At 43.8% G+C, this 27341-nt stretch overlaps 1 protein-coding gene across 2 annotated transcripts in view; it reads left to right on the top strand.

Moving 5' to 3' along the window:
• Positions 1 to 27341, top strand: part of shq1 (SHQ1, H/ACA ribonucleoprotein assembly factor) — a 72595-nt gene that overhangs the window by 13478 nt on the left and 31776 nt on the right. For both annotated transcript variants that reach the window (XM_036130188.1, XM_012874445.3), the window contains exons 8-10: positions 15842 to 15999; positions 17331 to 17384; positions 24937 to 25060. In XM_036130188.1, coding sequence (XP_035986081.1) covers positions 15842 to 15999; positions 17331 to 17384; positions 24937 to 25060 — 336 coding nt within the window. The remainder of the gene's footprint in view (positions 1 to 15841; positions 16000 to 17330; positions 17385 to 24936; positions 25061 to 27341) is intronic.

Here is a 27341-nt window from a genome sequence, read left to right as displayed (position 1 = left end):
GGCTGGCCGATTATTTAATATATATTGATCGGTATATTGATGATATAAAAATAAAGGGTCAATAAAAAGTTAAATAGGACAGTTTTACTACTTTATGCATTCTAGCCTAAGATGTAGGTTAATATTACAGTCGTTACATCCTCCCAACCAATCACAAACGAGATCAGAGACCAGGCGTTCTTTGTTTTTTTTTCTTCATTTTTTTAAAAACTTGCTGTTTTGGTAAAAAGAATAAAGGGTTGAGTTTGAATACAGTGTTAGCGTGTTCTGTATCTAAAAATGTCATTAAGCAACAGAGTAGAATGGCCAGGGCTGCACTCAAAATATACAGGACTGTCTCAGAAAATTAGAATATTATGATAATTATTTTCTGTAATGCAATTAAAAAACATGAAATCTCATACATTCTGGATTCATTACAAATCAACTGAAATATCGCAAGCCTTTTATTGTTTTAATATTGCTGATTATGGCTTACAGTTTAAGAAACCCAAATATCCTATCTCAAAATATTAGAATATCGTGAAAAAGTATACAAGTAGGCTATTCAACTAATCACTTGAATCGTCTAATTAACTGGAAACACTGCAGGGTTTCCTGAGCCTTGAAAAACACTCAGCTTGGTTCAGTAAACTAAATCACTAGTATGGTAGTGGTTAAGAGACGACATAAGATTCTCACAGTAACTGGTGTACTGACCATGGCATTACTGTCCTTGATTGGCCTGCCAATTCCCCTGACCTGAACCCCATAGAGAATTTGTGGGGTATTGTGAAGAAGAAGCTGAAAGACACCAGAGCCAACAATGCAAATGAGCTAAAGGCCGCTATTGAAGCATCCTGGGCATCCATAACACCTCAGCAATGCCACAGGCTGATTGCCTCCATGCCACGCCGCATTGATGCAGTAATCTGTGCAAAAGGATTCCCAACCAAGTACTGAGTGCATTAATGGACATTTTCAAATGTTTGATTTTGTTTTGCTGTTATATATTTTTTTTACTTGGTCTGAGGAAATATTCTAATATTTTGAGATGGGATTTTTGAGTTTTCTTCAGCTGTACGCCATAATCAGCGATATTAAAACAATAAAAGGCTTGCGATATTTCAGTTGATTTGTAATGAATCCAGAATGTATGACATTTCATGGTTTTTAATTGCATTATAGAAAATAAAGAACTTTAGCACAATATTCTAATTTTCTGAGACAGTCCTGTATGTGTTGAATTTATTGATAATTATGATTTCTATTTTATCTATATGTTTTTTCCCTAAAATTATGATTTCTATTTTATTGATATGTTTTTTTTTCCCCTATATTGTCCAGCCTTATAACAATGCTGCAAAACAACAATAAGTGGTTATATGCTTTGCATTGTTTTAATTCAATTTATCTTGCGTGGCGTTAATTAACCTTAATTCTACTTAGAAGAATAAGTGGATAAAACACCGTGGTTGTGGTACAAGCGTTTCCTGCCTCATTCGCTTGGTAGACTGTGTTGCCAGGCAGTGAAATCTGCCTGTTCAACAAACACAACAACATACAGCTGAGGGAGTTCTCTGCTAACACAGGCCCCCTCTGTCCTGCAAAAGTGAAGAAGACGTTTAATAAGTGATCTCAAATGATCAAGAGGGAAAGCGTTTGTTCTGCAGCTGAACGGACGGCTTTTCACTTGCCAACATGCGGAGGCTTTAAACGTCTTGAAAGCGCTCTGAGTCGGATGTTGAGTTTCCAAGCCATTACCGGGGGCCCCAAGAAGCTGAAGCTGTCGTTCTTATTAGCTCTGCCAGCCTGGAAGCTGCTGCTCCCTCAACACACCGCAGCGCAGCATCAAGAGAAAGAGATTTTACTGCTCAGTGGACTTCAGCCCTTTAATCTACCTGGAGAAATTACTATTGCTGCGATATAAGGCAGAGGGGAAAGGGATCAAGATCTGGGGTCTTATTTTACGCATGTGTTTGCATACGCACAGCTGCTCGTCTTTAAAAACACTTTACCCACAGCATTATCCAAGCAGTCTTTGTATTTTTAATAGAATTTCATTTTAGGTTATTCCACACAAATATTATTACAGTGGTTTCGAAATCTACAGTAGGCTTTTCCTCAGAATCTGCAGGTTTGCCCATTTTATAGCAGAGACCGCTGCACATCTACCCCCTTAGTTTTGTCTGTGCTGCAGAGAAGGAGACTCCATCAGTGTTTATATCAGCTCTAAGTTGTCAAAATAGTTTGCATGCTTCATTTATTTGGGTATCAGGAGAGCTGTGGGTCTCTTAAAGGGGACTTGTGCTTTTTAATGCCTTTCAACATTTCTGTCATTCAGCTGTGGTCTACAGGTACGTCTAAAAGAATGGTTATTTTATACAGATTCGTTACACGTAGAGTAAAATATTTCCACTTTTAAGTTCCTGAATTTCGATGATTACGGCTTACAGGTGAAGAAAACACCACATTCAGTATTTCAGAAAATTAGAATATCACATTAGACTAAAATAGATTGTTTTATACACAAATGTCAGGCTTTTGGAAAGTATGTCTATTTCTATGCACTCAACACTTATCTGGTCCTCCTTTTGCATGACTTACTGCATCATTGCGGTGTAGCATAGAGGCGACCAGCCTGTGGCGCCGCGTAGGTGTAGTGGAAGCCCAGATTGCTTTGATAGCTTCCTTGTTGGGTCTGGTGCCTCTCATCTTCATCTTGACAACAGCCCATTGATTTTCTACGGGTTTAGGTCAGGGGAGTTTGCTGGCCAATCAGGTACAGTACCACCATGGTCATTGAACCAGCTTTTGGTACCTTTGGCAGTGTGTGCAGGTGATAAGACATGCTGGAACATAAAATCAGCATCACCATACAGCAGAGAGAAGCTCTCCAGAATCTCCTGGTAGATGACTGCATTGACTGTGGACTTCAGAAAACACAGTGGACCAACACCAGCAGACATAGTACCTCCAAACATCGCTGACTGTGGAAGCCTCACACTGGACTTCAAACAACGTGGATTCTGTGCCTCTCCACTCTTGATTTCTAAATGAATTGCAGAATTTACTTCCATGTGAAAACAGGACTATGGACAATTGAGCAAGAGTCCAGTTCCTTTTCTCCTTAGCCCAGGTAAGATGCTTGTAGCCCATGTCTAGTATTTATCTGTGTGTGGTGGTTCTTGAGGTTCTGACTCCAGCCTCAGTCCACTCCTTGTGAAGCTCCTCCACATTCTTGAACGGACTTCACTTGACAATAACCTAAATGCTGCAGTTCTCCTTGTTGCACCTTTTCCTACCACACTTTTCCTTCCACTCAATTTTCTCCTGCCTTGTTATGTTTGTCAGGAGTTTTCACACTCAAGGTCCCCAAGGAAATACCGGGGGATGTGTGGATACAGAACTCTGTGAACAACCAGCTTCTTCAGCAATCACCCTTTGCGGCTTCTCCTTCACCTGTCGACCGATATTTTTGGCTGATATGTGCGTTCTTTTCCTGTATCGGCCGATACGTGCATGCGTTCGCCGATCCATTAGCAGCCATGCCTTGAGATCACGTGAAGCACACACTGCTGTTTCCTCCCTGGCAGACAGCAGCTGGGTGCCAACAACAGCAGGGGTACCTTTTGGACTTTTAATGTAGTTTTAACTGTGCCTGGCCTTTGAAAGTCTGTCTCTGCCTGACGGTGAGCAGGAGGGAACAGCGCTGTGCGTCTGAAAACTCACGTCTGCCCTCCAGCTGACGAGCTGCCACCTCTGTGCGTGCTCTGTTCCCATGGAGAGTCATTTATGTACGTGAAAACAATTACCAATCACCAGTACAGCGTCTAACGTTACATAAAATAATGTCCATTCACTGCAGCCGTGGTCAGTCTTTATTCTCCTCCTCCTTCCCACTGAACTAATTAAGCTCTTTTCTTGCTGTGACTCGTTCATTAAGTGTGAGCAAAGCGCTGCTATCACAGTCGTGACGCATGTTTTTTTTTTCATTGTACCTTTCAAGCTGCGGTCTGAAGCTGGTTTAAAGTTTTGAGAACTTGAGACAAACATAACACTTGTTATGATTGTGTCATTTTTATCATGTAACCGGAGGAAGAAAAGCAATATTGGCTTCAAGAATCCACTCCCTAAAGAATTTGGCACCACATATCTGCATCGGTCCTAAAAAAAAAAAAATAATAACCGCGTATCGGTCGACCTCTAGTCTTCTCCATGACTGTGTCGCCTACTGCCTCGGGGTGAGAGACCGTTTAAAGGCTCAGGAAACCTTTGCAGGCGTTTTAAGTTGTTTGGCTGATCAGGGTGTGACACCCTCAGATTCAAATAATTCACTTTTCACAGTATTCTAATTTTCTGAGACACTTAATTTTGGGTTTTCATTATCCGTAAGCCACAATCCTCAAAATAACTAGAAATAGGCTTGAGATATAAAACTGTATGTGTAATGATTCCATATAATATACAGTGTTTCCCCGAGGAATTCTGTCTTATCTTTTGTGTCTATGTGTGTGTGTGTGTGTGTGTGTGTGGGGGGGGGGGGAGCCCTCTTTCCAATAGGGGGTTTTCAGCTGACGTCACGCTCACGTGACTACTCAGCGCGTCCGCCATATTGGGTGGCAGTCGTTTCGCACCGTTGACCTGCATTGTATGACGCCTTAGGCAGTATTGGAAGTGAACAATGGGGAAAACGTGTTTAATGGTTGGTTGCACGGCCCGTGGAGGTGGAGATCAACGCTTTCTATCGCCTACCAGCCGTAATAGTGAATCAGTGTGAAAAAAAAACAGCTGTCTGAACAACGCCGTCACCTATGGCTGACACGGATATCCAGGTCCGATTTGGACGGTGTTAAGCTGGAATACGCCAGAGTCTGCGGTGCTCACTTTGTCACAGGTAATTAACTGTTAAGTATTTAAAACATATAAGAAGAATATATTAATAATAGGGCTTGGGCGTTATGACTTATTACTTTCCACGGCTGTCGTGTTGACTGCCTCCGCCGCCTCTACTGCCTATTACTACCGCATACTGTACTCCCTCTCTCAGCCGTGTTTTAATTTGATTAATTTCACCTTAACTTGATTTCAACCATGGTAAACCGTTGCTGTATTGTGGGCTGTAACAGCGCAACACATGATCGCCATGGGAAAAACATAGAAACAGATTAATTTTCCACCGCTTTCCTGCCTGGAGGCGCAACCACGGAGAACAACTGTTAGCGATAACAAAGAGTCGTCGGCTCGCTTGGATCGCGGCTGTAAGTCGACCGATCATAACTTTCCACAGTATCCCGATGTCAATGAGAGTGTGTTCTAAACGTTTGAAACACATAGCAGCAAGTTAAAAGTACATTACATGCGCGAGTTGTTGTTAGCGCTAACGGTTAGCATGTGCTAACCCGGCTGAGCGCAGCTTACCTTTGAACGAGTTACAGAGATAAAGAGATCGTCGGCTCGCTTGGATCGCGGCTGTAAGACCGAACATAACTTTCCACAGTATCCCAATGTCAATGAGAGTGTGTTCTAAACGTTTGAAACACATAGCAGCAAGTTAAAAGTACATTACATGCGCGAGTGGTTGTTAGCGCTAACGGTTAGCATGAGCCAGAGCCCGGCTGAGCGCAGCTTACCTTTGAACGAGTTACAGAGATAAAGAGATCGTCGGCTCGCTTGGATCGCGGCTGTAAGACCGAACATAACTTTCCACAGTATCCCGATGTCAATGAGAGTGTGTTCTAAACGTTTGAAACACATAGCAGCAAGTTAAAAGTACATTACATGCGCGAGTGGTTGTTAGCGCTAACGGTTAGCATGTGCTAACCCGTCTGTACGCAGCTTACCTTTGAACGAGTTGCTGTGTTCCCACTGTTTGCTGGCTTTATGATCTGCAGCTCCTACCGGCGCCAATACGGTAAATACAACTTAATTTTGCACTGGTCATTGTTCTGCTTAAATAATTACAGCCGCGAGCGGCGTCGATCGGCCTTGCAGCCAAGCGCCTTCGCGCACCGCCCGCCGCCGGCGGGCGGTGCAACACATTTGCGTCGGATTGTTTACATTTTTACCATCTTATTAAAACTCACCCGTCCACGTATGATGGCGATTTCCTTGATGTACATAACCAGATGTGAACTGGTTGTGAGCCTCTAGATCCTTGTAAGCTCTCATTTCCTCAAGAGTGTGCAGAGGGTTTTCACTGAACACCAGGTAATGCACTATGTCGCCGTGCTCTACATTTGGCCAATCATCTGGATTACGGCTAAACAAGGCACCGTGGAGGGCATACGGGTCCATATGGTCGATCACGGAACATTTCCTCAGATATACGTCCTTATCTGGTCGCTCTAGCGTGCTGGCGTACTTATCCATTCGCGATACGATAATACGTGTAAGACAACTAGAGATAAGGAAGTGTGCCACCCAATATGGCGGACCGGAAGTTGGCCAGTGACGTCAGTGAAAACACCCTATTCTCACTTTATGTTTCTGCTGCCTCACCTTTCTATCTTTATCTTTCAGCCGCTTTATCTAACTAGCCATCATGTCATCGTTTTTATTGAAAATTATATTCCGAAGGCTGCCTGCCCCTCTTCCATCCTGCTTCTTGATTGGACGAAAATCTCTAGAAATCTACATCTGCCGGTTAAGAATCATTTCTGGAGTAACTTTATTCATCGTTTATTTTATCACGTTTGGGATCAGCTTCATGCGATCCATTCACGCGGTCTATCTAGAAGCAGAAACCTGTTTTACAAGAACAGAGCAGAACAGAGCAAACAGCTGTTTTCAGGAAGGTGGATTTTTGTTTCCAGCAGACAGAACTTCTGGATATGTGCGACTATCAGAGCAAAGAGTCTTTTTAGGACGTATGGAAATGACTATAGAGCTTGTTGAGAATGTGGAATATTGAGTGTTAATGTTGAATCTAGTTTTCACAGACGTGATCGCCCTCATATCAGGCAAACGTTTTCAGTATGACCAGATACCATATGATGCCATGAGAACAATAAAGGAGTCCTTTGCTGTAACACATCTAACTGGACGATGTAGTAACGACTCTAATCCTTCCCCATTAACAAAAGTAGAGCATCACTACTTCCACGTCTTCATGGTGGAAAGCCAGGCGCAGTCCTTTGGATCCTCTCTTCTGCTGAAAGCGCACTTCCGAGGAAGAGGAGGAGGCAAATTCTGCCGGGAATAACTATTTTGGCACCGGTCGTGCTTTAACGCACGCCGATCTGAATGTATGTTGACCGAGCTGTCCAAGCTGACTCCGCCGACGACCACACGGCTCTCTATAGACCCTCGCTACTCCTTTCATTGCGGCCATCCTCAAAACCCGGATGCGTTTAAAAAACACTAATATTTTTGCCAAAGCAGGCAAGAAATGTTGGTTTGTGCATTAGACGTCTGAATTCCTGGTTATTGTTGCCTCACAGTCCCTCTTTCTACGCCTGTTCTGAGGTGCAGACTGTTTTGGTGCCGTCTCTTTAAACGCAAAGGAGGCACTTCACACCCCGCCCACCTTCAGGCGGCAGAGCGTTTCACTCCACCTCGATCGGCCATTTTCCGGTATGCTTGGGGACGGTGTTATGAGATGTTTACTCATTACAACTTGTAGCTTCGGCATTCTTGAGCTTAGACTACAAAATCGCAACAAAAAAGACAAAAAAAATGGTGGATTTACGAAATTGGTAAGCCGGATCTCCATGACCTTGTTTAGCAGCTCTGCAGTAAATGTTGTGACGTTATTGTTCAGAAAATGCAATAGAGAACAGAGAAAACTGAATGGATTGAAATATATGACCCAAACAGAATATAAAAAGCGCCCGGAGAGATTACATACAAAATGTTCTGCATTCTTGGAGACTCCAAGTGCACAACAAAATGTGTTTAAAGGCTAAAAAAAGTTTCCTTTCAAATATCATTTTGCACATGTCCACTTTAAATAATGATTTCACTGAAACTACAAGAACTATGCAAAGTTTTATTGGTGGTGAGTACATGTTCTGACTAATGTACGTCACATTCTTTCTATCCCCAAGAACAGATTAGGGATCTGTCAAAGCTTTTGCTGGATAACTGAACTCAGTTGTGCTGAATCTGACAAAAAGCAATCAGCAGTCTCACAAACCTTTGCTGGAACTTCCAAAAAAAAAAAAAAAAACTGGAGATCTTGCAAAATATTTGTGGCATTTTACATGAGTAGCGCTGGATCTATGTACACCTTTGCTAGCTAATTGTTTTAAAAACAAACAAAAAAACGAGGTGGGTGTGCGGTCTTGCAGGATCTTCCAAGTTTGTTTTACAAGAACAAATTAACAAGTAATTAATTTCAGATCTACGCTGAACGTACATTTTACTTTGAACTCCTTTGGTGTCCTTTTTGCAGGGCTCGGTAGGAAAACTGTCTGGACTTTAGAGGGTTTATTTTTTGAATTGCAAAACTAAAAACTTAAAAAAAAAAACGTTATATAACTAAAATAGAGTTTTCAGCATTTCTCTGTTCCCAGCACCTTCCCCGGACACATTGGGGAGTTGAAGCGTCTCATATGCGGAGCTGTAAACAGAAAGCTGATAGCCGGCCACTGTGCCTGCCAGACACCGTTATGGTTGTCTAACAATACTTTGCTTCCCAAGGGGACACGTGAGCTTTTTTTGTTTTGTTGTTGTTTATTTGTTTTCGCTGCACTCCTCTGGAGGAGTGAGACATCAGCTCATTTGTTAGCGAGCTGCACTCTTTGTCAGAGCGCCTGGGGGCTCTTTAACACAAAGGACACTTACCATTATGAGGGATTGAACTCGGACCTTCTCTAATCGCTCCATCTCTGCTCTGCCTCTCAGCCAATTTAAACGCCGGCGTTTTGCAGGGCAGACGGCGCCGCGTCTGAAGGCCCGTATCTTCGTTCGGCTTTTAATTCAGCTTCTCTTTTTTTCGCCGGCACTTCCCATTCTCTTTTCAGTCGCCGCAGAAATAGCTCTGGGCTCTCAGCGTTCTCCGCTCGGAGGTGATAACTTGTGAACTCTTGCTCCGCGAGGGTGTTTAATTGTGCCGTGCCGGTTCTCCCAGCAGCCTGCTAATTCCAGCACATCCACCGTTTAAGCCGGCACGTCGCTTTCCAGCCGCAGCAGAAGTGCAGCGCTGCAGCGTAGTCAGATTAAGAGGGGATTTAGATTAAACAGATTGCGTTATTTGCAGGAGGAAGTGCAGGTTTTTTTTTTTTTTTCTTTTAGCAGCGGTGGGTCCGTCAGTCGGACCGTCAGCTGCAGCCCCTCGTCCGCTCCTTCTCCCCCACTCTGCGTTCTGAGACAGAGCGGCTCAGTCAGGAGCGCAGCCGTAGATAAATGGGCCAAATTAAACTTAATGGCTTGATTGACAGCTCGAATAGCATTAGTCCCAGCTGAGTATGAAGAATGGCGTCAGTCAGGAGGTTTAAGCAGCTTGCCATCAATTCTTAAATGGCTTGCTCATGATTTTAACAGTCAGCCATATATTCCAGTCGGAGAGTTACAGGTCTTGTGTGTGTGTGTGTGTGTGTGTGTGTGTGTGTGTGTGTGTGTGTGTGTGTGTGTGTGTGTGTGGGAGGGGGGCGTTGGCCTCCCCCCGCCGTTCTTACCGTCTGCTAAATCTGATATATATGTCACCTGACAGATGGATGTGGACATGGGTGCTAATGAAGGAGAAAGCGGCCTCTTTGTGCCGTCCTGTGTCGGGGCCAGCCCACTGACAGGCCACAGCTATCCTCTGGGGGTCTGTATTTACCCACCGATCTGGCATAAGTGGTCCTGACAGCTCAGGCTCTTTGTATCTCCTCCACTTTCCTTTCGGATGTGTAAAGAAATCTGATCCCTGACCAGCTCAGACGGCCATCTGTTGACACGGAGTCCCTGCGCTTATAGTTTGAGACCGTTCATCACGCGTCCCTTTTGATCCGATGCTCGACTCGATCACAGGCCCGGATCAACTCGTATTTTGACCCCTGGCTTTGGAGTTGCCCTGGGAGCGACTTCCGACTCTCGGCGGCGTTTTGAAGCATATTTGCTCCATGCCATCGCGCCATCTGGACCTGTAGAGAGCAGCGACGAGCCAGGCTGCCGTTCCAACTGGAGGAATTAGGTCAGAAATTAATTTCCAATCATTCTGCTCTCCAAGCGCTTCATGCTAATGCCCAATAGAATTGACAGGCTCCATGGTGATGATGAATGACCCTGGTGGTGAGTAATACCAGCTCTGCAGAGTTAATAGAAAATGCTTGGGCTCCATATTGCTGTTGTGTAAGTTTGAAAATTGGGTTTTGATGAGTTATTGTGGAGCGTCTTATATGGGGTAAGATAACTGTCAATGGAAAGGTAGGCGTAGGCGTCCGAATTTGTAAATGTAAGTCAATAAACGTGAATTAATTTAAGATTTGTATTTGTTCCTTGTTGTCAACTCATACATATGTGTGACATCAGATGTTTTGTCTGTGAGAATACCAGTTCAGCTTTCTACGTTTTCTTCTCGTTTAATGGAGAAGAAAATTGTGAATGAGTTGACAACAAAGAACAAATGCAAATCTGAAATTTATTCACGTTTATTAAATTCAATTCAATTTTATTTATATAGCGCCAAATCATGAGACATGTCATCTTAAGGCACTTTACAAAGTCAAGTTCAATCATATTATACAGATTGGGTCAGATTATACAGATTGGTCAAAAATGTCCTATATAAGGGAACCAGTTGATTGCATCAAAGTCCCGACAAGCAGCATTCACTCCTGGAGAAGCGTAGAGCCACAGGGATAGTCGTCTGCATTGTACATGGCTTTGCAGCAATCCCTCATACTGAGCAAGCATGAAGCGACAGTGGAAAGAAAAACTCCCCATTAACGGGAAGGAAAACCTCCAGCAGAACTCAGTATGAACGGTCATCTGCCTCGACCGACTGGGGGTTACAGAAGACAGAGCAGAGACACAACAAGAGAGACAAAAAAGCACAGAAGTACACATTGATTCAGTAATCTGTTCTACATTAGATGGTAATAGCGCGTGAGCCGTCTTCTTTGGATGATGTCACAGTTAACAGAACGCCAGACCAGGTGTACCTACTATGAAGATAAAAGAGAGAACAGAAAGTTAAAGCAGAAATGACGACACACAATGCATAATTGAAGAACAGTAGAACTCTATAGAGTGAGGAAAATTAGATACTGATATCCTCCAGTAGCCTAAGCCTATAGCAGTAAAACTATAAAAGGTAGCTCAGAGTAACATGAGCCACTCTAGTTACAAGTTTTGTCAAAAACTTATAACTTATTGACTTACATTTATAAATTCAGTCAATTACGCACACCTTATATTGACTGTTATCTGTCAATATAAGGTTCAATCTTAGCTCTGAGAAGACTGATGAAATTGATGCAAGAGATTTATCATGGCATGCATTGGCTTGCAAAAGTATTCACACCCCTTGAACGTTTAAAGAACAAACATTTTGTCACGTTAGAAGCTCGTTAGAGTTGTAATGGGATTGTATCTGATAGACCAACGCAAAGCAATATATAATTATGAAGTAGAAGGAAAAGGATGCATAGTTTTTACCATGTGAAAAGGGTGCTGTGCGTTTGTGTTCAGCTTTCCCAAGCCGAGTCAGTAGAACCACCTTTGTCTGTAATTCCAGCTGCAAAGCATTTGGGCTTTTCCTCTGCTGTCTTTGCATTTGCATCTGAACAGCCTCGAGCATTGCCGCTGACTCTCAGGGTTGGCGAGGCCATGCTAAAACACAAATGTGTGTTGGGTGTGTTTAATGTTGTTGTCCTGCTGCTAGAGGACCTCCCGCCCCAGTTTCAACTCTTCTTCAACTTCTAGCAGGTTTTTATCCCGGTTTGCTCTGTCTTTAGCTTTGCCCATCTTAATATCTGCTTTAGCCAGCTCCATTGCGCATGCTAAAGAAAAATCGCCCCCACAGCATGATGATGCCATCACCACGTTTCTCCATAGGGAATGTGTTTCCAGGATGTTTTGTAGTGTTAGCTTTCCACCAGACATAAGGTTTTGCTTGAAACCTGAGGAGGTGAATTCTCTTTTCTAGTTAAATAACCCTTGAAGGGATTTGATTACACTGTTTTTTTTAATAGATGGGTTAGAGTAAAACAGACATGTACAGAGAAGGGATAAATGAGTGCATTGGTAGAAGGATGCTGAGGCTGGAACTGCCAGGCAGGAGGAACCGAAGAAGAAATTTATGGATGCACTGAAAGAGGACATTAAGGTGGTTGTTGGGATTTGGGGGAAAAGAAGTGATGAAGTTAATTGGGTGTGAATGCACGGCATGGTATTATTTCAGTCTGAAAATTCCTATACATTCTGGGATTTGTGTGTTTGAGAGCTGCTGGGTGCCTGCAAGCTGGGATTTCTGCCGCAACTAACTCTACCAGCCTCTTTTGAGGTTTCTCTTTGCCTCTCGAGCCCAACTTTCTGTCCGCGTGTGCAGCAGCCGTACTCGTTCGAGCAGATTTTTATGTCCACTTGGCTGTGCTCTCCCTCTGCAGCCGCAGCGGCGAGTTGTTCAGGTAGCGTCCGCAGAGAGCTGACGTAATGCAGCAGGAATCTCCTTTGCAGCAGAGCGGTCCAGAGAAGTGGTTTTTCCTCACGCAGAGCGAAGGAATCGCTTTCAGCTGCCTCATACGGCGCCGGGAAGGGAATAAAAAAAAAAAAAAACCAGCCGAGTCGGAGCATGTCGCTGCAGACAATCAGCGTGCCTTTCAGCGCTAAATGATGCAGATTGCTTAAATGGGATTGAAGTCTGTTTGCGTCGGCCCATTAGGCTTGCCGCAGATCCCCATTAAGCAGATGTCTCTTTCAAAAGGAACCCGTTAATGAATTTTCAGATAGCAGAGACACGGACGTCTTCAAACACTGTCACATATAGAAAGTCTATATTTTCTCCCGGCTGAGCTATCTGACATATTGATATAGCTAATTTCACTCATTTAATTTGCTTCACTTTGATTCCCTGGTACCTCAGCGGAGACATTAATCAGCCGCCGCGGCAGACAGATTTTTATTGGCCGACAGCCGGTTTGGCTGGTGTGAATTTGTGAGATTTTTATGAACCTGAAGGAACGTGACAAGAAAAGGCAAACAATTTAGACCCATGAACTGTCGACGTGTGAAAATGATTTGCACCTCCGCTTGTTTTTCTAACACCCTTGCGATGAGGCGTCACAAAAACACTCTAGAACATGAACAGTAATGTAAGGCATTGCTGTGTATCCTCGTCCCGTCTAACTTCCCGTTGTCCTGCGCGTCGGAACAGGAGCCGTCTTCGCAGATGAACGGCGCGATAGTTCTGGAGAAGGTGTGGACAGCGCACCCTGGTCCGATGTAAAGCTTCTGTTCACACTTGGAGATTCTCAGCTGGAGATCAACTTGAATCAGTCGTCACACCTGCCCTCTGTAATAACACGCGGGTGGGGCGCTGCTGCTGTGTTCACACTCTGTTGGACTCGCCTATCTGCTGAACTTCTCGCTCTGAAGGCGGAGGGTAATCTTCATAACGATTCAGCTGCATAGAGACGCTTTGGTCCTCACTGCAGCGCCTCTTGGATATTCATAGAAAGACTTGTCGGAGCAAAATCATTACCTACCAGCGTTGTTATTGGCTTGATTATGGGTTTCATTAAGCGTTGCGGATATTTGACTTACATGCACTCATCAAGGGCCCATGTGCAGGATACATCTGTGCCTATTAGCCATTGATCCACTGACTCCAGCTCCCCCGAGATTCTTGAATGGATTTTGCTGGACAATCTTCACAAGGCTGTGGTTATCTTGGTTGCTGGTGCACCTTTTCCTACCACACTTTTTCCTTTCTGTCAACTTTCTATGAATATCCTAGAATACGGCACTCTGTAAACAACCAGCTTCTTTATGGCTTCCCCTTCTTGTGGAGGGAGTCATGTTCTGTGTCCTGGACATCTGTCCAGTCAGCAGTCTTCCTTATCATGGTGTAGCCTGCTGACCCACACTGACAGAGACCTTTGCTGGGCGTTTGAGGTAATGAGCTGATGAGGGTGAGACACCATGTGTTTGCAATATTGAACTTGTTTTTACTCTATTGTAATCATCAAAATTACAAGAAATGATGGGTTGAAATATTTCACTGTGTGATGATTCTATATAATATATTGGTCTAGTCCACTCATAGCCGGATACCTGGGAAAACAAATACATTTTTACACCTCTCCCTATGTGTCTGGCATGTTTAAAACAACGCTCAGTGGTGAATTTGTTTGGCTTTTATGGAGGAAAACTTATGAAAACATCCTTTGTGTACGATATTAGCTTTAAAAAAGATGTGGGGGAGATATACATTTTTATAAAAAGTCATCTACGTGTGTTCAAGGAAGGCCTAGAACTTTTTATTGAGTTTGACGTTTACAAAAAATCTTTTTTTTTTTTTTTTCTTAAAAGATGTTTCGACACCAACTCAAATGGAATATAGAGAACAGCTGTGATGAGGCTTTCTTTAGTTTTCGTTCCCATGTTGTTACGTATGGCCCCTCTTGGCACACTGAAGCATTTCTCTAATCAGAGGCACACAGACACTGACGGTCATGTAATACTGCAGGTCCCCTGAGAAGGAGCAGTTTAGCACCAATTAACCCTACATGGTTTTGTTTATGAGAAGCCTCCCTCTGTCTATTCAGACCTAAACATGAGGTTTGCAAAACGGTATGCATCTCATATTTATCCAGCTTAATATGGCCAGGGTCTTAAAGACTTAATGCACTAAGCCTGCTTTGATTAAGCTGTTTATTCCTGCAGCAATACGCCGTGCCCTGTCATCTTGATACATGCTGGCCGCACAAATGTTCTGAACGTTGTCCTTATGAATACAGTGCACGGAAACATTTTCACTCCCTTTAAACCTTTACTCATCTCGTCGCGTTACCACAACAAATCTGTTTAGTTCCTTAGGGGTTTATGTGATAGACCAGCACATTGCACATTACTGTGAAGTGGAAGGACAATGATATTCTTAGATCCCCTAAATAAAATCCGGTTAAACCAGTTGTCTTTAGAAATGTCCATATTAGTGAACAGCTTCATTAAATCTCAGTAATTTAATCTAGCTGTTCTGCGAAGGCCTCTGAGGTTTGTTAGAGAACAAAAAGGAGAATCTGTCAACATTACAATCTTTAGTCGAGTAATTATGGGAAGTGTGGCAAGTGCAAAATTATATTGGAAACAAAGGCACCAGAGGGCCATGTGTGGGCAAAGGTGCTCTGGTCAGATGAGATAGAAATTGAACTTTCTGGCTAACATGCATGGGGGTAAACTAAACACACCATCCTGCCAACATCGTCCCATGGTGAAACATACTGGTGGCAGCGTCACGTTGTGGGGATGCTTTCCTTCAGCTGGGAGAGAAAAGATTGTCAGAGTTAATGGGGAGAGGAGTGGACCTAAATGGTGGACAACCCTGGAAGAAAACCCGTTCATGTGTTCAAAAGGCCTAGTCAAAAGCCGAGCCCAGATCCAATTGAGAATCACTGACGATACTTGTGGTTGTTCATTGGGTTGTCACGATTCATCGAATGATTCAAGAACCTCGATTCATGAAATTCATCGAGGCAAAATGATCTGCCTTGAAGCTTCGTTACATTCTTTATTTATTCAGAGCACTGTGTTCCGGCCAGGCAGCTAACGCTAATGATAGCTTTGTCTGCTAATACATGGATGCCAAGTGTGGATGTCCGTTATTGAGACAAAAAGCCAATGAAATTTTGTTTTTTTACGATGCATGCATTGCTTCTTAAGGAAAATCCACTGCTTTCAGTCATTCTTATGATAAAACCTCTTGTTTCTACAGCTGTGTCATTCAGTGAGGAAGAGAAAGAGCAGCTGAGGAAATTCGCCAACCGCTCCTACCTGCTGGACAAGACGTCTCGTTACCAAGCGTGGCTCGGCCTTGTCGACATCCTGCTGGCCTACTCCTATGATGTGCGCTCTACAGAGGGGGAACACAACGTAAGTGTGGAGACAACTCCTGAGCCGTATTCAGTCCCAGAGGACAAAGTTTGCCATCATCATATCTGTTCAGTCCGTTTGGACTCCACGTGGTTGAGGAGGTGAGAGCAATGGATTTACCTACCATCCCTATGCAAATGGCACGGTCAGGAGCGGTGAAGCGGCCCACGACGAGACCCGCGAGGTTAGAGTGGAGCGATGATTTTCACTGAAGTTCAAAAATTTGAACTTTCCTGTCAAATTGCGTCACAGCAACTAATCAGGGACTGGTTGTCGTTGTGACATATGGTGAAGGAGCGCAGCCGAGACAAAGCTTTTTTCAATCAAAATAGGAGATAGAAAAATTATGAAGTAAGTTTGGCTTTCCCCATTAAGTGCAGCACCATGTTCATGACTCGCTTGGTAAAATCCCGGTCCATCGTGTTGAGTTGAACAAACAAGTAGGGCTGTGCATAAAAATTGATATAAAGATTAATATTGATGTTTTTAAAAACAATGTAATATCAATACTCTGGCTTTCAATATAATTATACCTCCCAACCCCTAGGGGGCGTTATTATAGCGCGCCATTACTGGAAGTGCAGATTAGACGAATTTGCGGAATGGCTGACAGGATTTTAGAAGCGCCTTCGTCCCTAAAATCAGACATTTTTGGTTTCTGTGATACGTTAAATGCATTGAACCAAATGCACTTTGTTTTTCTGTTAATATGTCAGTGTTCAATAAATTGAACATAAATATAATATTTGGCCAGTTTGTTGATTGAATGACTTTTAGCATTAATTTGAAAGTAATAAATATCAATATTTGAGTCAAATCAAATCAAATCAAGCTGAGTTGTATCGAGAATCGTATCGAATCGGCTCATCCTAGATGTTACTCAGCCATACAAACAAGCGTATAGAAGCTTCTCCTATTGGAAGACGCAGTGAAGCTGGTTTCATCTTTAGTGCTTCGAAAAGCACAGCAGTCAACACCGCGCAGTGCAGCCAGAAATTTCACGGACACCGCGTTCAGTGTGAACGCTTTTACTGCTTTAAAACATGTCCTTTTAAAGCAGTAAGAGAATAACAAGGCATCACTGTGTTGCACTTGTGTGAGGGAAAAAATGCTGATTGAATTGTAAAATATTCTTCAAAGCATAGTTGTTGTCTTTCACACAACAGAATAAGAATTAAGCTTTAACTATGAAACCAAAATATCTTGTAGGTGATTTTCCCCTCTGTCAGATTTACTGTAGTTCAGAAGCCTCCTTCCCAGCCCTCTACCCCGCTGCTGTAACTCCTCTGTGTTGTTAACGTGCTAAAGCATTGTTTTTTTACCCCCCCTAGGTAGAGTCACCATGGACTGTCAGAAAACTCAGCGGGACTCTGTGCTGGCTAGAGGTGAGTCTGCTTTGAAGTGCAATCTAAAATACTCACTTAAAGGGGCCATGACAACACATTGATTTTTTTGGAGGTTTTGGGGGTATAATATGATCTGTTGTGCGCTGATGAGGCTGTGTGAAAGAACGAGAAAAACACAGAAGAGTTGCTGAAGTTCATTTATGGGGACTTTACTGAAGACTGTTTCCTCTGGATGAATTCAAGTTGGGGTTTTCTAACAAAACAAAACGTCTGTACCAACACGGGAGGTGGCGACCACAACACTGTCACTATCCATAAGTTTATAACCTTGCCTGCAAGATGAATTCTCGCAGTATTTGTGCGTTCACTAACACAAGAATCCATCTTGCATCGCTCCGGCTTCCACCGTTTGTGTCTGGACCAGAAGCGGTTCGGGCCAATCATGTTGCAGTATCGAGGTTTAAAGGCGGGGCATACCAGTGCGACGAAAGCAAGAGCTGACGAGTCCACAGCCAAATCAACATAAACATGTCAGCACAGGAGGATGCACGCATATGTCCAGATGTGCTGCTATCACATCTGGTAACAATCCACAATTTCTTCTTTGAAAGAAGAACAGGCTTTATCAAGTCTTGCGACCCTGAAGCACTTTACTGTCAGTCATTCACACATTCACACCCTGACGGTGGTGAGCTATGCTACTGACAGAGGTGAGGCTCCCATACATCGGCGCCACCGGGCCCTCTGACCACCGTCGGCAGATAATGCGGGTGAAGTGTCTTGCCCAAGGACACAGCGACTGACACGGTCCGAGCGGGGGATTGAACCGGCAACCTGACAGGTACAGGACGACCGACTTTCCAAATATGGTTGTAGCCAATGGGGTACCGCGCACGTGACGTCACCGTCTCAAGAGCAACGCCCCTTTTGCCGCTTAGGTAGGGCACACAGGAGAGAACGCACGGATAACCCAGCTATTACAAGCGCAACAGAACCAGCGATATGACCGACTTTACAGCCGTTAAACTTTCCCAAGACGATGTCCCAGGCCCACGGTTTACTGGTCGCACTGTCGAAGAACACACCAACCTTCAGCTCAAACGATGGCTTGAGGTTCGAGGGCTTAAAAAGACTGAAAAACGGGCCGAGTTGATGAACGGTAAGCTTTGTTTTTTTTCCCTGCGCGGCGATCATGGCAGCGTCGGCCGTTTTTTTTTTTTTTTTGTTTGCAATCACCGTCCAGGAATGGGTATATGTTTAATGTTTGTCTCATTTGAAATGTTTTTGAGTAAGCCTGGTGGCAGGCTATCATGTTAGCGCCTGCTACCAAGACAGCCTATATGCGATCATGGTAGCAGGCGCTTCTTTATTAACATGTCGGCCACCAAAATACTCTTACCTTGACTTGATGTCGCTGGAATTGGGTCAGGATGTTCTTCGGTTGGGCCCTTTCCTCCGACAAAATGCTTGCTACATATGTAGGTGAATTTGGTAACTTTTTCCGGGTTGAACTGTTGTGTAGGCCGACCGCCCCGGTCCCAGCGCACACATTTCTCCTTGGCGGTCTTGAAGAAAACATCCTTCATATGCGGCCGATCAGCGTAACTCGAGTCGCTGTTGCACGTTCCATAGCAACAATGTTTAAAAACCATGGTCTTAGATTTGGAAAAAGCAGTCATTTACCGAGTAAAACCTAGGCTAACGCATGTCTCTTTTAAAGCAAAACAGCGGCGGGTTTCCGGAGTTTGCCCCACTGCGTACCACGTGATGTGACGTCATCGTGACGTTACGTTTCTAAAAATAGCTCGTTCGCGGTACCCCATTAGATTGAAGTCAACTACGTAGTAGCGTAACCAACCCTTTTCCTGAGACAGGACTTTTGGCATGACAAAACAACATGATGTTATCTTTTACGAAATTCTTTGGAGAATTTACATATACAGCCATACATGAAATGGTTTATATGGTGATGTCATGGCACCTTTAATTTATGATTTTATAAAGAAGATGTCAATAAACGTTCTAGTTAATGCATCATGAAATGCTTAAAGCAGCACTGTGTAACTTTTAGCCACTAGGGGCGCTAGACCTATAACCTTCAGCGCCCCTGAAGGCCACTGGCAACACTGCACTGTCGCAAAATTATAGTCACTCTGTGTTTATGAATCTGACAGCAGAGCACTTTGGAGCAGCAGATTACAAGTAACTCCATGACTTCTTAAAGACAAGGCCACATTCACCCCTCTAGATTAAATCAGAGAACCAAAAACATGTCAGATCAGATAAGGGTTATATCTGTTTTGTTTTGTTGTTACGGCAGTCTGTGGTAACCTAGAATGGGTCATGTGACCTAGAGCGGCGCTCTAGGTCACATGACCCAGCGATTCAGTGATCCGGCGCTCTCAGATTACATAGGTGAGTTTTTGAGAAGGGCAGCACGCACGGAGCATTGATACGTGGCAAATGCTGTATATTGACCTGAAATATAATTTAATATATCTGAAATTAAGTTAATACTCGGGTCAAAACTTACACAGTGCTGCCACTTATACCACTAAATACCACTTAAACTTAGTTTAAGTGGTATTTATTAATTTAGGGCTGTGCAGATTTGTGTGGTCTTGGTTATGATGTTGAACATGAAAAAAAAATACAGCATAAATATTTCCTAGAGGAAACAGAACAGCACAGGGGGCAGAAACAGAACATTTGAGAAATTGAGAAAATCAGTCTCAGGTAAGATTGTGTTATGTAAAAAGTCAAATATTACACGTGTATCAAGTTTTTAATGCAGTGCTTTGAAATACGGATTGGAAATGGTAAGGAGCACATATCTGAGGACAAAGGCCAGTGAACTGGCATCACAGTAACTCCGCCCACTTTGTGACGTCATCGCTGTCTCTCAGGTGCACAGACTGAAGTCCCATGTCTGCAGGGGCTGCATATCTGCTCTAAATCAAACTCAAACCCCAGCTGACACACACACCGGTGGGTTGATGAAGTTCCCGCTGCTCGTGTTTCTGCACACACACACACACACACACACACACACACACGCGCGCGGTTGTGGGTCTGTAGTTTGTGTTGCTGGTGCTCGCGGTTTGCATCAGTGTTCCCAAACTTCTGCCGAGGCAGATTGATGCAGCTTATCTTTCATTAACGCCAGGGAGGCGTATCGGCGAATGCATCCCGGGGGCACATTTGAATATATTTAATAGGCGTTAGACATGCTCACATGATCCGCTGAGTGTTCCTGGAGGAGACGATGGCTGGAGATTGAGAGGCGGAAGTTTTCCTGCTCTGGCGCCAGCGAAGGAGAGAGCGGTCTTCACCTGCCTGGCAGCCCCCTCAATGCTGTCAGCTTCCATCAACGTAGCACCTCACCGCATCCCCTCCCTCCCACAGCTCCATCTTCCCCTCCTTCCAATAATCTCTACAATTGCTAGCTCCGTCTTTGACTGGCAGCCCGTCTGTGTGCGTCGCTGCTGAGAGCGGCGCTGTTTCCTGACTCCAGTCTCCCCTCCACCGTCTCTGTTTTCATGCTCTCACTTGCTGCCTCGCGCTCCTCTTTCTCCAACCCACCCCCACGCTGCTACAGTTCTCCTTTCTAAATACTTCATGTTTACTTGTCCTCAGCTGAGTGAGCTGGTGTTCCTGAGTCCCCCGGCGTGCAGCAGAAGCAGAGCTTATTTACACTTCTGCTAAACAAGCCCCTGGGAAGGTACGATCCCCCCCATGACACACGGTCTGGAGCTGGCGGCACATCCTCAACAAGAGGAGGAGGGGACGGGAAGCCGAGACAAATGTACGCTTCTCTTTTCTGGCTGTGCGCTCTGTAAAGCGGAGAGCTTCTGAGAGTGATGTCAGTGATTAAAGAGAGGCAGCAATTAACCGGCCGGGGCGGCAGAGGTGTTTAAGAGCTGCGAGTCCCCGTTTTGGTTAGCCCTATAAAGGAGTAGTTGTTAGGAGCAATTAGAGCTCCGTCACCTTCGCACCAATACTATTTAACCTAAAGGAAATGGAGAACATAAAAACACTCTGGTTCCAAAAATGTGGCAGAGAGGGGCCCCTTCCATCAAGTCTACTCCTAATTTCCATTGTGAGTCTTTATTATCAGATGTACCAATCTAAATTGTGTGGCCAATCTCTGGTCTTCTATCTTTGTAAAGCTTTGGCCTGCTGATTTCTTAATAACAGCTATAATATAAGAAGATGTAAGAAAAATATTATTTGGTGTGTCTCAGTTCAGGGTCTGTGTCCCAGTTACGACTCCTTCTAAGGCTCCTTCAAGTGCGTCTGACAAATACATTTTCATTTTCCCCCATTTGAAGGATGGGTCTGGCGTATCCTTCCTGGCCCATCCCTATCCCATGATTCATTGCAGGACAAAGCGGATTGGTCAAGCGGACCGCAATGGTGGAGAGGAGTCAGAATCTGTGATATATTACACTTGCTGTGACAAAAGTAATTTTATAAAGGATTTTAGGCGAGAAGTTAGCTATGTTAACCCAAAATATCTGTTGTCATATTGGACATGTACGCTGCTGATTGGGCGGTCGGCGTTCGCTGTACTGAGAGAGAAGGCCTCTCCTCCAGCACATTGCTTTCAGTCCCCTGCTGGCTTTCCACAATGAGTTAAAAGCAGAAATAATTCAGATGTCTAATGGCAATGTTTGGTTCATTAATATTATTCTCTACAAATTAATTGATTTAAACTGTGCTGAAAAAGTTATTTAGGTTGCAAAAAGTTTTGCTAAATAGTTACACAAGCAGTTTTTGTCATCGGCAAATTTTATTTAGTGGTATATTTCTACATCAACATAAAATGACTTTGAACATTTGGCCGATTAAGGAATGAGAATAAAATGAAAATATAATACATTTTAAACAAAAGCTTGTGAGCCATCATGAAACTGTAAAAGGGGAAATAAAAACCATGCAGCGTTATTTCCAGTGGACAAAGCGGGATTTTGGGCTCCATTCGTTTGGCTTCACAGCTGTAATTCATGCTGTCTTGGTTGCTAGGCAACATGAATTATGCTATCATCAACATATATGCTATGAATGGTGATTCATTTTTTGTATTAGGAGCAGAGGTGACGTCAAGCTGCCTCTGTGAGAGGGCAGGTGCTGTAAAACATTTTCACTTGTATTTTAAAACAGATAAAAATGATAACAAAGTGTCTTTTATTACCAAATAGCATGGCTAGCTTTACTAAACATTCAGAAGGTATATAGGCCGTGGGCCAGAATCTGTACGGTGACTTTTCGTATGAACTGTCAGGGGGCAACTTTCTTGCACCGGGATAAGTTGCTACACATAGCAGTGATCTCAAAACACCAATGTTCCCACGTTTTCACTTGCACATTAAGAAGTTATAGCCGATAAAAAATCTAAACTGTGGCGCTCCAGTCCAATAAGTCACGTGATTCGATTTTTGCTGCTCAGCCAATCCGATCGCTGTATTGTCAGCTGAGCGAGTTTACCACGTCATCATGGCTGCGCCCGTAAGATGGTTGTTTCTGTTGTGTCTGTTTCCAGACGAAGAAAGCCCAATAATAGCATTTTGTGGCGCCACCTGGCAGAGATCTTGATGGCAAGAAAAAAATAAATAGCCCAGACCATCCATCCATTCATCCATCCATCCATCCATTTTCTAACACGCTTATCCCTGCGTTCGCGAGGTGCCGGTCCCTATCTCCAGCTGTCAATGGGCGAGAGGCGTTGTATAAACTGGACAGGTCACCAGTCCATCGCAGGGCAGAAATAGTCCAGACTTTTGCCCAATTTACTGTGATATCACCAAGACCTGCTGCGCTAGGATAGCACAGGTGTCGTTGTGCCAAACGACTTATCCCCGCCAGAATTTGTATTCCCTGCACCAAGAGCGCATTCAGCTGGAAGAATGAATCTAGTCAACTCCGCCTCATTTCCAACCTATTAGGCGTGGAAATGAGGATGTTTTACTTTTCTTAACGAAATATAGCAATGGTGTCGTTACATTATCGTTCATCCATCCATCCAGTATAATACGTTATGAGAAAGAAAACGGTCATTTCCAGATGTGTCACGAAAATATTAGCTTTATGTTATTAGATTGTCGAATGTCTGTCTGCTGAAACCAAAATCCACCTTCCTAAGTCCATCACAGCTGTCTGCTGGTTCTCTTTTTTTCTTTTTTGGTAGCTAAACCCGCATGAATAGATTATATAAAGCGGATTTCACGTGTGATCAAATGAACACTGAATAAAGGCACAGCCAAAATTATCAGATTTAATAAGATTTTAATTCAACCAAGAACCTTATCGAGATATTAACCGTATTAAGAAAACGAGATATGTCTCTTTTAAAAATAGAACAACGTATTAGGAGTTTAAAAAAAATAAATTTCATTTTACTAGAATGTGATGTTTAAAATATTTAGACTTCACAAAGCTGGAGGTTAAAACTTTTATTGATTTCAAAAATACAATACAAAATTCTACAAATTCCGAAGGGGATAACTCGTTTGGCACAACGAGTTTATACAACGCGTCTCACCCATTGACAGCTGGAGCTCGGCACCAGCACCTCGCAAACCCAGCGGGGATAAGCCTGTTAGAAAATGGATGGATGGATGGATGGATGGACAGATGGTCTGGGCTATTTATTTTTTTCTTGCCATCAAGATCTCTGCCAGCTGGCGCCAGAAAATGCTATTATTGGGCTTTCTTCATCTGGAAACAAATGCATACAAACATCTTACGAGCGCAGCCATGATGAACTGATGAACGCGCACAGCTGACAATACAGCGATCTGATTGGCTGAGCAGCAAAAATCGAATCACGTGACCTCTTGGACCGGAGCGCCACAGTTTAGATTTTTTATCGGCTATAACTTATTAATGTGCAAGCGAAAACGTGGGAACATTGGTGTTTTGAGATCACTGCTATGTGTAGCAACTTATCCTGGTGGAAGAAAGTTGCCCCCTGACAGTTCATACGAAACTTCTTAAGGAAGCGTCCTACAGATTCTGGCCCACGGCCTAATATCAGATATACTTTAATAATCCCAGAGGGAAATGACGGTTCCAGTACAACCAGCATCGTTACTCCATCATTATATTACGCTTTCCGTGACGTAAAAGTAACTTTTAAAAACTTTTTAGGGGAGAATTTAGCTGTTTAAACCTGAAATATCTCCTCGTGTGTTGACATATCGCTTCATTGCAAAAGTGTTCAAACATGTCCGCTGCACCGACCGCCGGATCGCCTCGCCTGCGTTCGGTTGACCGGACGGCCGAGGCTCGTCATGCCAAGAGAGAACGACCGTCTCAGACTGTGGTTGGAAGAGTTCCCATTACTGGAATGCCTCCGCCATGATTATTTCTCTTACAACTCTCAGTGGCGCCCTCGTCTGGATGGCGGCCACACTATAATCTGAAAAAAAGGTCTAAGTGGACCTTTTCAGTTGATCAGAACTTTGAGTGACTCGGTTACAACTTCCACGCGAGCTGCAAGATGTCTGATTCCATTCATCAGTCGATATCTTGGTGGATATTTACTTTTAAGCAGGTCATGGTCCTCAAAGCCCTGTTCTGTCTCCTGCAGACCTACAGCTGCTTGCTTGATGTCCTGGTGTCCTTCGGACGGAGGGTCTTGTGCTACCCACTCTACAGGCACTTCGCTTTGGTGACCTCGGCTGTTTGTGACACGGTTAAGATCCTTCAATCAGGTGAGTCCCTGTGAAAGTACAACCCACCACCAAAGCTGAAAAAGGGCCAGCGATTTACTGACTATCTGTAGAAAGCCAATAGCGACCAGTTCAAATCTTCTGGAGTGTACACATCAATGAAGTGATTCATGTGGATCTTACTGTAAATCCTACGTAATACACTACACTTAGAGATGTAAAAACAAAAAAACGGATGAGATTACTGTGAAAATCCAAAAGTCAGCATTTGAGTGTTTTAGGAGCAGATTTATCGAGGTTCTGCTTTTGATGTTGCGGTACTGATTGCCTGATGGATGCAGCTCACGTCCTATCTAAGGGTTTCCTTAGATGGGAAACTTTCTGACCAATCTGTATAATTTCATTGAATTTGACTTTGCTCTGAAACATTTCCTGAGCAGAGCATAGCTACGCTCCAACAACCGTCTCCGCTCCCCTCACCATCCTCTGCAGGGCTCTTCTCCCTGCCACGTTGCAGCTGCTTTCCCTATTGTTCTCATTAGAAACATCAAGCAAAATCAGAAGGATTTCTATACATAGCCTTTTGCTAATTAGTCACCCTGTGTTTTCCTCCGTGCCGGGTTTTCATATGTAAATATAGCTGTAAGCGTGTGCACACAGTATGTGAGTGTGAAAGCGGTAGGATGTGGCTCAGGTTTGAGCGGCTGCTGCTGGAAAGGCAGCCTCCCTTTGGGGTTTTGAGGCAAATAAACAGCTTGACAGCTGGACACCGAGTCTCCAGAAAGTGCTTCATTGGCATACTGCAGCGAGCGTTTAAAGGTAATATTTAAGCAGAAGCAGCGGCCACGCTTCTGCGCCTCGGGGAGGGAAACCTGGATTAGTCGAAAGTAGACTGCTGACTTTGATATCTTTAATCTTTAAAGCAGAAGCCCCTGCAGACGGTAGAGAGTCAGCAATGTAAACACACTCAGCACGTGTAAGGACTAAGATTATCCTGCCTGTGACTGTTCTTAACACCGGTAAATGACAGCAAATTAAAGGCCCTTTAAACCCCTGATTAGCCGTTCCTCGCCTCATTGAGTTTGAAGATTAGTTTATCAGGAGCGTGAGAAGAGTTTGTCACGCTTTCTCCTGGCCGCTTTATGTCAGAGCAACTTTATCTGTGATCAACCCAGGCTCTTTATTTCCTGCTCCCAAAACCTGATGCTCAGGCTCAACTCCTGCTAAGGCAGTGTTCTGGGTCCCTGGGACAGTCTGGGAAAGAATGAAAAGACAAGTATGGAGAAATATTCATCCATCCATCCATCCATCCACCCATCCATCCATCCATCCATCCATCCATCCATCCATCCATCCATCCATTTATTCACCCATCCTTCCGTCCATCCATCCATCCATCCATCCACCCATCCATCCATCCATCCACCCATCCATCCATCCATTTATTCACCCATCCATTCATCCATCCATCCATCCTTCCATCCATCCATCTATCCATCTATCCATCCATCCATTTATTCACCCATCCATCCATCCATCCATCCATCCATCAACCCATACATTTATCCATCCATCCATCCATTCGTCCACCCATTTATACATCCATTCATCCATCCATTTATCCACCCATCCATCCATTCATCCACCCATCCATCCATTCATACATCCATCTATCCACTCCTCCATCCATTTATCCATCCATCCATCCATTTAGCTATCCATCCATCCATCCATCCATCCATCCATCCATTTATTCACCCATCCTTCCATCCATCCATCCATCCACCCATACATTTATCCATCCATCCATCCATCCATCCATCCATCAACCCATACATTTATCCATCCATCCATCCATTCGTCCACCCATTTATACATCCATTCATCCATCCATTTATCCACCCATTATTCCATTCATCCACCCATCCATCCATTCATACATCCATCTATCCACTCCTCCATCCATCTATCCATCCATCCATCTATCCATCCTTCCATTTGTCCACCCATTTATCCATCCATCCATCCATTTAGCTATCCATCCATCTATCCATCCATCCATCCATCCATCCATCCATCCATCCATCCATCCATCCATCCATCCATCCATATAAATAGCAATTTGTTCCGTTCTGCTGTCCATCAATCTCTGCTCCTCCACCCACACATCCGTTAATCCATACATCCGTCAACATCAGTCCATATATCCATCTCTCTTTATTTCCATCCTTCCACCCATCTGTCCATTTTTCTATTTATCCATCCTCTTTAGGTGGTTCCACATTACATGAAAAACTGGAAATTGGAGTAAAAACAGAGAATA

This window comes from Fundulus heteroclitus, unplaced genomic scaffold, assembly GCF_011125445.2.
Source record: "Fundulus heteroclitus isolate FHET01 unplaced genomic scaffold, MU-UCD_Fhet_4.1 scaffold_292, whole genome shotgun sequence".
In the NCBI taxonomy this organism is placed as follows: domain Eukaryota; kingdom Metazoa; phylum Chordata; class Actinopteri; order Cyprinodontiformes; family Fundulidae; genus Fundulus; species Fundulus heteroclitus.
This window is presented reverse-complemented; position numbering and strand designations above follow the sequence as displayed.